At 37.9% G+C, this 12500-nt stretch overlaps 1 protein-coding gene across 2 annotated transcripts in view; it reads right to left on the reverse strand.

Annotated features, from left to right (window-relative positions):
• LOC138031277 (uncharacterized) overlaps positions 1–12500 on the reverse strand; it is a 110062-nt gene that overhangs the window by 61695 nt on the left and 35867 nt on the right. For both annotated transcript variants that reach the window (XM_068878972.1, XM_068878973.1), the window contains exon 4: positions 8025–8354. In XM_068878972.1, the coding sequence (XP_068735073.1) occupies positions 8025–8354 (330 nt within the window). The remainder of the gene's footprint in view (positions 1–8024; positions 8355–12500) is intronic.

Here is a 12500-nt window from a genome sequence, read left to right on the forward strand (position 1 = left end):
AGACGGACGTGCAGGACGTGGAAAGCTATTGTTTTAGTCCACTAATTAGAGACTTTAAGATTTACGAGGCGGTCGTCAACGAGAATGCCACGAAATAACAATGTCATTAGTTAAAAGAGGAAAGATAATTGTGCTGCACGTGAGGGAGGCATTTTAGCACAAATTCGTGCAGTCCTCTGCACAACAACGACGTGAAATCACCAAATTTGAGGTTTTGACAACAATGCAAGCGTACAAATGTGAATCTTTCATTCTCCATTTTTACTCTGAAATCGATCGTACCAATTATTATTAGGATACTTCGTCCACAATGTACAACGTGAATAATCACAAAGGACTTATGACATTGAAAAGCTATATTTTCAAGTGACTTTTTCATAGACATCGGCGCCGTAGATCTTAAGAGCAGGTCTCTTAGAAAGTCAAGCAAAGTTGGAAATGGAAATCTTGATCTCCCCCTTCATTTTTTGTGTGGAGATATGTTGCCTGAGAGGATGAACAAAAACAACCATATTTGGGCCATTAGTTACCGTTGCTATGGTAACCGCATTAATCATGACAGCCACAAGCCCATGTTTTGACCCTCAAAATGGGTAACATATGTGTGTCTACCTGTTGCATAGATGTGAATCAGTTGAAATGACATTCCACCAGAGAAGAGACCTGTGCCTCTAATTACTAAAGGATGTTTCAAAACTACTCTGACTTTTATGAACAAGGAAACAATGTTGGCTCTGCTATATTACGCGTCGGCCATTTTGGAAAACGACATCATCTTTTTTCGCATTTTCTCGCAGAGTATTCTTTTTTCCGTAAATGAATTTGCAACAGAGATTATGCCGTTATTATAGTTCTTAAATATTTGAAACTAACATGGGGAAAGTCATATTTCGACAACAGGTGATAAATGAATTTCATGGAAATTGTAAAAAAATCACAAACTAGACGCTCCATAAAGCGTACACTGGGTTGCCTCTGGTACGTGTTACACAAAAACAGAAGGCACTGAATTGGGTGGTATTGAACTGCAGCGGCTCGGTTAATGTTTTCAAGTGGGGGGTCATTAAGACCATTTGAGGGTCACCCACATGTCGCTCCCGCAGAGGCCCTTCACGTTCACGCCTTTAATTATTTTGTAATGTCCTATCCTGAGATCTTTTAGTTTTTTAAGCTTTGGTATTAAATTCAGTTTAAAGATAATAAAACACGCTCGAGTAAAATTTACTCGTTTCTTCTTTAAATAAATACTATTAGTCTACGAAAAACTAACTACAAATTGCTCTGACGGAAGTTTTCCAGCATGTCATGCATGTCTTGCAGTTAAACTAAGCAAACGTTTACTGCACACACTAAGAAAGGACTGAAGATGTTGTTTCCACTTCGTAATTCCCCTTCTTGTTACGCTCATCTGATGCCAGGTCAAAACATTGTTTGGCTTTACGTTTGCACCAAAAAGTACTGTAAAAGCCAGGAGTTAACAGAAAAAGAAAAGCAAAAAACCATAGTTTTATATATAACTCTGCAGTCTCTGACTTTTATCAACGAATGGAAAGGTCACGATGTTTTGTGAAAAGGAAGAAATTGATCACGTGCTAGGCAACCATAAAGGTGCAGGTGATCACCTTGTGTCAATTGAGTGAACTACAGGAGAGAATGTTAATCGTTCGTCGTTTTCAGAGAAAAACAACACATACTTTTTAGCCAAGAAACTTCCATCTTTGGTTTTTTAATTTTGTTGTAATATTTAACTGAATACTTTCATTTCATCTGTCGGGTCAGGAAGCGTCTTTGTTGGGTTCCTGAGAAAGGTATCTATTTTGACTTCACGGTGAACTATTTACACAATCGGGAGGTTGTGCAGCCATGTAATTGAAAATCTGAACATCTATGAGATACAAAAACAGACTTGCGAATTATCGCAAATCACAATGCTGACAAGCCCAAAAGCAGAAGAAATGGTTGAGAAATGGTTAATAAATATGAAGTTTGTTACTCTTAATGTTTTTGTGTTAGAGTAAAGGGATATTTTGTCACCCAAATGATGTAATTTCATGACACTCAAAATTCGCAAAAAGCGTGAGTTTCATGTAAACAATCTTCGTACTAGTTAGTCGTAGCAATAAATAGGATTAACCAGGAAGTTAAAGAACTATTGTTGCCTTGCCAAATAAACGTCATTTTACACTATAACGACAAAATCATTTGTCAGAGAAATAACATTCCTGTCTCCTCGCGTATCATATTTCAACGCACATATGCAAATTTGTTGATTCATTTTCACCGAGTCCCAATTCCCGCCAAAATTTTCTGCTTCAAATATTAACAAAAATACTATTTCTCGCCAAAGAATTGCATCTTTTATGTTCAAATAGCCGCTAAAAATAAAGATTTTTTAACGATCTATCCCTAGATATTTTTTCATAATTTAATATTCTCTGTCAACATTTGCACAACAATCAAAACACAAAAATAGCAACACACGCAACAAATTTGGTCGCATTTACTTCTTCATTGAATTCTAATTCTTAACACAGGAATTTTTAGATATTGTGATATATCTGAATGTTGATATTGTCAAACGTTGCATCTCTTATGTTCAAACGAGATGCTTCCGTGAAGCACACACTGGGTACCTGTGGTACGTGTTACAGAAAACCAGAAGGCACTGAATTGTGTGGTATTGAACTACAGCATTCCAGTCTCTGAAGAATAACAAATAAAAGAGAAGCGAGAAACATTGGCTTCTGGGCTGACACGTTGATAATTTTCAAGTTCCCTCACAACTTCTTTTCACCACAAGTTTAAGCATGCCCTCTGAGCATCTGACAGCTTTGTAATACTAAAGTTCGCTCACGTTATCCCTGTCTGGTTAGTATCTGGATGGGTGACCTGAACAATACACCCCTTCATAAAACAGAAGCATCGGACCGAAAGTACTATTAACGCTAACAAATGCAAACTCAGCAAGGTACAGATTTTGTTAGCTTGCTTTATGCAAAACAAATATTGATGCAAAAGTAAATAACTATTGACACACTGTTTTTAGAAAGAGCAGAAGGAAGTTTTCGGGACGGTCGATCGAGAATAAATATAGAATATAAAAAGTTACGATAAGCGACAAACATTTTGGGAGATTTTTGCTACGTTCAATTTTGCTATTCTACTTTTCGCTGCACAAATAAATCGCAAAATCGAAAGTGACATGGCCGGAATTCAGCGGGCGCTGTGATTTAGTTACTCCAACATTTTACTTGCCAAACAGAGAAGCATCTCTGTCAAATGATGGCAAGATACCGGGTTTTTGTAAGTTTCTTTTTCCGTCAAGTGTTATAAAGTTTGACAGTAAAATGAGCGAAGTCAAAACAAAGATCACAATCGCCCAACTCTTGAGGTTGACCATTTGTTTATGCAAAGTCAAAATTTATTCTCCAAGACGCGTACAACGTTATTTGTCACCAGGTAATTCCATCATTTTGGAAATAGCAGCTACTTTATTATTCATTGGCGTCACGATTTTTCACTGCTTTTGGGGCTTATTTTGTTGAAACTCAAGATCGCTTCCAACAGACCTGTTTATTTTCGTGAACCCTTCCTGCTTACGGAGCAACAATAAAAAATTCTCCCATATCATATTTCAACCTTAAGCTCGAAACTTCAATACATAACATATTATAATTCACAAAGGCAGAAAATACCACAGAATCCTTTTCAACGAAAAATTTATTGAAACAAACAACATATTTGCTCTTAGAGACGAAAACCTCTTCCTATTTCATTGCGTGCGTGGAGACAAGAAACTCAATCGTGTCAAATTACCATGTACTTCAGGTTCAAACCCTTTCCTGAAGAACCTTTTCCTTGAATAATGATGCACAAAATAGTCGACAAGCTTTCTTTCAAATGATTCTTGACTGTCACATTTCCCATTACTTTTTCACCTGACTTTGTTGAACCCACGAGTTACCAGATAATTTGGTTTCAGTGTCGTACATTAAAACTACACTTGTGATAAAATATTGGAAATACAGCTCACTTTGATTTCGGCTCGATGGGCGAAAGATTGTAGTCAAAGTCCATCAATCGTGGCTTTTATACCAGAGAATTTTTCACTTGGTTTCAGTGTTCAACATAACAGCACACTCTTGGTAAAATATTAGAAATATAGCTCACTTTGATTTCGGCTCGACGGGCGATAGATTGTTGTCAAAGTCCATTACTCGTCGCTTTGACCATTCCAGGTATTTGTTTTCACCGCCTGCCTAGTTTATCCAACTGATTTTCCATTATTGAGCTCCATAAGGGTATATTTCATTCAAAAATCCACTAAAACGCCATTCGCGTTACATGACTTTCCACGCCATTGCCGGTTAAGTTAATCATTCTACTGTGTCCACCAGAGAAATTTACGCATTTCCCACTACCCTCTCGATCCTAAGAAAATACGCGCAGAAGGCTCTATGCACAAAGACACCACTTAGCAGGGGAGTGACAGGCAAGACTTTTACCGACACGGAAAAAAAAAGAAAGAAAAAAATTAAAATAAAATAAAACGAACAAATCCCACCCACTTTCTGCCTGGGATGGCCAACCCAGTGATAACCGCTAAAAATAAAGATTTTTTAACAATCTATCCATAGATATTTTTCATAATTTAAAATTCTCTGTCAAAATTTGCACAACAATCAAAACACAAAAATAGCAACGCACGCAACAAATTTAGTCGCATTTACCTCTTTGTCGAATTCTCATGCTTAACACAGGAATTTTTAGTTATTGTGAAAATCTTTCTCTATTCGTTAGCAATCACCCTTTCAAATTTCAGAGAAATCGACCGGTCTGTGAATTTTTATGAGTTTTTCAGTGGGATGTCAAAAGACCAAGTGGATGTCATGCATAATCTGGCAAGTTCGGGCGATCAAGTTGCGCGTGTGACCCGTCATAAATATTTTTTCACAAAATGTTCCCGAATCGTCAAGTATCACCACAGAAGACAAGAACATACATACATACATACATACATACATACTTAATTGACTGCTTCCCATAGGGGCTTTTCAGGGCCAATGAAACACAACGAAACAACGAAACACAATGAAACATCATTCTAAAAGCTCATTCTACGCAAAAAGTAGGTTCTGGAGGTAATTTTGATAGTGGAAATCAAGTTTAAGGGAGACAGTAAATACAACCTCACGAGGCATGGTATATTTAATTAAGTTAACACAACAGAAAGACGCTAACCTCATTTTGCCATGAAAACTATCCAGTTAAGCTCGCATAGTACAAAACATGATGAATTCATAAAGGCCATCTTTTCCAGCGAAATATTTTTTGAAACAAACAACATATTTGCTATTAAAGGCAATCTTCCTTTCAAAAAATTCCTGGCTGTCACATTTCCAATTATTTTTTTTACCTGAAGACTGTGCAGAGAACAGAGATACCAGATACACTAAAAGTGTTCAATTCCTTTTGGTTTCAGTGTTCTACATAACAGCACACTTGGTAAAATATTTGAAATACAGCTCATTTTGATTTCGGCTCGACAGGTGATAGTTGTTGTTGAAGTCCATTACTCCTCGCTTTTAAGATTCCAGATATTTATTTTTCACCGCCTGTCTGATTTATCCAATTGACGTTCCATTCCTGAGCTCCATAAGGGTATACTTTGTTTAAAGATGCACTAAAACACCATGCGCGTTTACAATGACTTTCAACGCCATTATAGGTTAATGAAATGTTCTCCTGTGTGCACCAGGGAAATCTACGCATTACCCCAGCTGAATGTGACTGTTGAGGTTTTAAATTGGCGACTATGATGAAATAGAAATTATCATTAAACATATCGCGTCATTCCTTGCAATTTTTAACACTTTAGCTCTTTTTCGTGACCAAATTGATGGATTTCCCTTGCAGCCAAGTCGAATTAACATTCTCTTCCATCTAACAACACCTCAAGAAAAGTGAAACCACAGGTAAAGATGAATTTATCCGCAACCAGTTGACTTAAATGAACACTACTGACAAGACTGACAGTCATGACGTTTACAGTCTCTTCCGAAATGAAGTTTATCCAGCGAGTTACATGAATGTACCACGTTCACCATGCCAAACAAACGCATGCCTATGACGATCCCAGATAAAGTATTTGATGAAGATCGAGACGGCAATTTGTAATATGTCGTTGAAAACCTGATAAAATTGTTCGCGGGACGAAAATGAGTGGGGACAGACTGCTGACCCGATGTTTACATCTCTATCTCCAACCCACCAACGCCTATATAAAATTAAAATAGTAAAGCTTAAAGTAATAAATGATCAAGGAAGAACTAAATAAATATGATGAAATCACTGTCGGGATAAAAGTGTAACGAGATTAGTTTAGTCATACATTGACTTTTCGCTACATTGATTGTGGCTTTACTAATTGTTGCCTTTATATTACTATTAATTCGTTTGAAATAGAATAACAGACATGAATGCACACCATGTACAAGTTATTCTTCTTATTATTATTATTATTAAATCTTTTTTTTCCCCAAAGGGGAGGGTTATGTCTCCAGGCATGCTGTCAGAAGTAGAGTAGCAATGTCAAAGTTTATTAAAAAAAATCTAATTTGCATATATGCTCATATATAATGGCTCAGCTCGCTTGAGACTACATAACGTATTAAATGGAAAGTTGCTGGTTTTCAAACTTGAAAGAGGAGGTTTGGGAATGCAGAGGAAGCATTGTAAAACTAAGTGAATTGACAGGGTATCAGAAATCACTTGCAAACCTAATTATGGACTATGCAAAAACCGGGAAGAAGTCCGTGATTCTTTGCTGTGCAGGTAAATAAATGAAACAATAATTCGCGTGCCAAGAGAAATTCTCTTGTGAATAACAATTGCACTGTTGTTTTTCATGTGCTATTGTTTAATTCTCCTTCCATTCAAATGCAAGAAACCCATGCTTCCAGTTGAGAGTCTGCCGTTGTTCGCTGTCCACGCATCCGCGTGACAAACGTCAAGGCTTCTCGACCAACGCTACAAACCGTTCAATTTTAGCCCAACGCTTTGTTCTTGATGATCAGAGGCTTCTATTTTCTTAGTGAATTAATCGTGATGGATTCATTTTATGTTCTCGTTGAACCACATAGATGGATTTCAGTGCACCACAATGTCAGGCGTGTTTTATATCAAGTGTATTTTTTATTGCACATGCACCTTGAATGCACCATTATCTGCTGTTACATCCCATAGCCGCTGTTTTTGATGGGAGAGGACCGATGTTTAGAGCCTCTGCTAAATTTGCTCTAGAAAATTGAACGAACGAAGGGGTTTTTCTAAATGGCCGACAGGTAACATACATGTAATACAGCAAGTGTTTTCTCCTTGTTCGTAGAAGTCAAAATATTTTCACAGCATCCTTTAGTAAAAAGAAGCATAGCCCTACTGTCTGGTAGAATCTCATTACAATTGGCTCACATCTGCCCTCGAAGGGAACACATATATGAACTACCTATTTTATAGTAAAATTCCTCCTTCGAAGGGGGTCATGATCAATGGTGGTTACCATGGCAACGGTACGTCAGCTGGTTCTAACACGGCTGTTTTCGTTCATTCCTCCAGACAACCTACATCCACACAAAAAATGACGGGGGTGTTAACAATTTTCATTTCCGATTTTGATTGACTTTCTCAGAGAACTGCTCTTTAAGTGCCTCATATGTAAATTTGTGACGTTCTTCTTGCTGTTGACGTTGTCGTTGCTTGTTCCCTAATGCAATGTCAGGGGGCCGAGTTCCAGTCCATCTCAACCTGATTGGAGAGTTTCTCTCCAAGTTCTCTGGGTGCCCCCTCCGGTATTTCTTTCTCATGAAAATGGACTGCACGCGAATGACATCTGGCTTAGGAGCAGTTCTCCTTACGCCCTATCTGAAAACCACGTCATTGAAAGGTTACTGATAAAAGATTTTATTAGACTCAACGTACCATAGTTTGATAAAATACTAAAGGTAAAGAAGTTAAGCGACACCTACCATTGGCCACAATCAATGTAACATAAATGACAGCCATTCCTAAACGGTTAATCGCTGTACACTGATATGTTTGTCCACTGAGAGATCCATGAACTTGTGGAATGATCAAGGAACCATTAGGATTTACGGTCAACGAGTAAATAAAATCCCTATCGACATCCCAAATAACGACAGCTTGTGAACTTGCTGGTGTAACATTGATTTTCTCGTCTTTAGGAACTGTCCAATACACCGTGGGTGTGGGGAATCCACTGTATATACATGGAAACACAGCTTTCTGTTGCGGTTCAACATAAATCGCCTGTGGTAGCTTCTGAATGGAAGGAGGAACTGAAATTTTAAAAAATGCATCACTCAAGAGAAATCCTAACAAACCTATGGCCACCAAGTAAGAACGTTCTCTTTATTTAGACCTGACGGGATTTAAATTATAAATAGGGAGTTTATGAAACATTGTCAGCCACGGCGACAAAAAGGTCACTTCAAAATGAGCTTTCTTAAATAGGTGGCTTGCAACCAATCTCTAGGGACACAGATAACAATGCTGCAATGTACAATTGCTGGTGGACGAATAAAAGGAGCTAATATGAGATCTTTTGTTTTCGTCCACCAAGATGGCAGCGATGACGTAACGTGAAAACCACCTATAATTTGTGATTATTCCCTCTTGTTTTAACCTTGTAGAATATGGGCGAAGTATCTTATGACTAACTTGGTATGGACGGAATTTGTAGTAAAAAGACAGAATGAAAATTTACTGTGGTATGTCCACATTGTCTAACAGAACGTTTAACCTGAAACTGGTCACTTCGAGTCGTTGTTTTGACGAGTACGGGAAAGAAGTGTACAAAACAATGCAGCCCACACGTGCAGCACTATCATTTCTCTTCTTTTAACCATTATTATTATATGCCTAGTCCCGTAAGCGGACAAGATGAACCAAATCCCGCGCTGTGATTGGCTCCCCGAGCGAGCGAGCAAGCTAGCTAGATGGACCTACCTTACCTGCTCGGGATTTCTGGCTTGGTCCCTTAAGATCAAAGATCATTTTACGGTGTTTCATCCCATATAACAAAACCTTTCTTGACCAAGCTTGTTCAGTCAAGATGGTTGGATATTGGCCTCGTTATTTTTTTGCGTGTTTATGGACCGAGACCAACATAAACACGCCAAAAAAAAAAACTTGGCTAATGTCCAGCCATCTTGACCAAACGAGCTTGGTCAATAACCGCTTTTTGGCGTTGTCATTTCTCAAACTCCACAATGTCAAGGCTCTTAGCGCATAGGGAACTCCCAGTCGTTTACCTGAACTAAAATAACCCTGGAAGTAGTTTTCATTCTTCAATGCATGAACGTCATTATTTTGATGGAAACTCAGTTTTAAAATGTCTTGTGTTCATTAAAGTATGTTTAAAGCAGGCGTAAGCAATTACGGGCTTTATTCAGTAGTACTGGAGATTGTCTTTAACAAAACAGTGGGAATGAAAAATGGAGGAATAAAAATTACGAGGAAGACACATTTGATCAATGTGCTCTCCCGTTTCCAATGCAAAAATAATTTATTAAGGCGCACTGACTTAAATGATATTTGGAATTTTACTTTTTACCCTAGGGAAAGATAAAAAATTTGGCAAAAAATAGTTCTTGTACGATGCTGCACTCTAACATGCATCTATTTACCCTGTAATGAGTCGGTGCACCAAAAATACAGAAAACAGTGATAGCTTCAGGCCCCTCTATCGGACGAATTGCATTATCACCGAGTCAATACCTTCTAAACCTATATGGATAAAATCCAACAATCAGGGGAGTGACAAAAAGGTTGAGGCACTTACCCCTTTTTAGGAAAGTTGGACAAATTCTTCCCTTAACCTTTCCATCTATACTCCACCCCCCATTCCCCATCACCTTTCTGACAACCATCTTTTCTTTAATCGGCAAGACTTACCGGTCATTGAATAGGAGATAGGGGAAATTACAAGTCAAATATATAACGTAGACATGAATTTTTCATAATTGTGGTACCACTTCTATTGTGTGACGAAAACTAATTAATTTGTATGCTTACTGTTCACATGTTACATGTAATTGTAAAGCGCTATTGATCAGCATATTTAAATACACGCTATATAAATTGGTAAAGTGTAAATTATAATTGTAAATTAACCTTGTTTGCTGATATATACAGCCATCAAGCCATGTCCCAGCTATTCAACCTACACTATGTGAGACATCAACAACCACAGGTAATCAAATTTACTGACATCTTTCATACCAAACAGAAGCTTAAACATTTTTCTCTACTCTAGCTGTAAATAGATTGGTTTAGAAAATCTGTTATTCTTCCTTCACATTCATGATTTGCACCCTTCCACACTTTCATGAAGTTGGTAAAATAGAAAAAGGCTTATCAAGCATCTGCCAATGAAACAGAATAGATTACATATGCCGGAAACTGAAATTGAGCCATTGTAATAGTAGTGTTTGTGCTTTTGTATTTATATTTTGTTCAGCAAATCAATCAACACTTGTGATAAACAACGGCAAAATAGAGCTTAATTGGCCCTAAAGTAAAGGTCAGTGATCCTTTTAAGTATATTTTTATCAATGGTGGTCTGGTTCAGTAATTTTATGGTTCTTTGAGGAAATAATGCCCATGCCTCTGTAAAGCAAGCAATAACGTATTGTAGCATCCATTTTTATTTTACGGAAGGATGATTAATATTTACACATGACTGTATTACTGATGGGTATTTTGTTTTATTTGCTCCCATGCTTGGACTCTAATTGTACTGTAGTAAGGAAAATATCTTCTTACCAAAATTGGTCCAGATTTGAAGATGAAGTGACTGATTTGATAGCTCATTTTGTTTGTCTCAAAGGTGGCTGAACATAGTGCAAACAATAGTCAACAGGATGTGTTGAGGGGGCCTGACAGTGGAGCTATGTTGTTAAAGAGTTTTAAAAAATTTTCTAACTTTGTTAAAGTTGATGATTTTACTGAAATTTCTGCATTAGAAGGATTTACTTTAGAGAGTTACGTTTCCACAAAGGAAAAAATATGCATTGCAGGACATATCCAACCTTGCAAATTGTGTACTGGATTGTTAACAGTTGCAAAACGAATTGCTGATTATGTTGACAGATGCCAAAAGAAAACTTCTTCAAATGCCTCTCGCTGCTATCAGAATAAAACAGAGAAAAATAACCATGCAGTTTTCCTTGTTTAGAGTTAGCTCGAAGCCTCTTGTCAAGACTGGGCAGTAAATTAGACATAAGTTGCAAAGAGCATGTCAATAAAAGTGTAATGTCTATTAGAGAATTTCAGCAGCTGCCGAGTCAGTTGCAGAGAGGGAGAGGATTACCTATGCTGTTGCTGCAGCATATGGGCAAAGCAATACAAAGTTAAGAAGCATCTATGGTTTTGAAGATATACAGAGAAGAAAGGAAAGAGTAGAAAATGCTTTGCGGGAAGCAAGAGAAATCAGGGAAGCGGTAGACACCATTGCAAGTATTCAAGAAAAAGCAGTACTATCATCATTTGGTATTCAAGTTGACACTGATAATAGTGATGTAGATGAAGAAAGTGAAACTGATACAGATACAGAGGAAGGAGGAAATAATAGGGAGTCACAAGAGGATGACCCAGTGAAAGGCCCAAATAGTGATTCAGTGGTGATTGACATAACTCATCAGTTTCCTCTCAACAAGCAAATAACCGATACAGGATCAGTGTATCAAAATTCTCATGAACTGAATGGACCTACTTAGAGCCTGTGAACTTACCTGGTTTCTTTTTGTTGAAGTTGTTGGCACACCAAAGCTGCCATAGATCAGATTCTCTTAGACTTCAGTGGCCAAATGCAATTGCTTAAGTTGAATGAAAAGGAGGAGTCTATTATGGAACAGAGCGGACAGGCATATCTTCTTCCAGAAAGACTACAAGCAAACCAGTCAGATGTGGATGATGATGCCATTGGGTCTGAAACTGAAGAAAGTCACGGTGCAGATTGGGGAAGCATTCATTATCCCATACCACCAAGACAGACTATGTGAACAAATACCCGTCCACACTTCAAACGACATCATACAACTTTTCCAGCACAGGGACAACAGCAGAGATATGTGCCAGCATTGTTAAGGCTATCCCACTTCATCAGAAAAATCCCACACAACATGCACATGATTTGAATGTGATTGAGACATATTCAGAGGTGTGGAGCCAGCATTTTTCAACAATATTACCGGAGAGAGAAAGAGTAAGAGTGGATGGAGGGCATGATAAAGGGCCGTCACACAAGGAAGTTCAATTTTGGTGGAAAAACTACCACCTAGAAAAGTCATCTAAAGTGCTCATAGTAACCACTAGAGATAGTGGCTCCAGCAACCGAAACAGAGTGGAGTTGCAGAATGGAAGCCTTTCTCTCGACCATAGCAATTTGTTTATCCCGTCGACTCCTGTTTAGACTCCAAAAC

The sequence above is a fragment of the Montipora capricornis genome, chromosome 14 (assembly GCF_036669925.1).
Source record: "Montipora capricornis isolate CH-2021 chromosome 14, ASM3666992v2, whole genome shotgun sequence".
Classification (NCBI taxonomy): Eukaryota; Metazoa; Cnidaria; class Anthozoa; order Scleractinia; family Acroporidae; genus Montipora; species Montipora capricornis.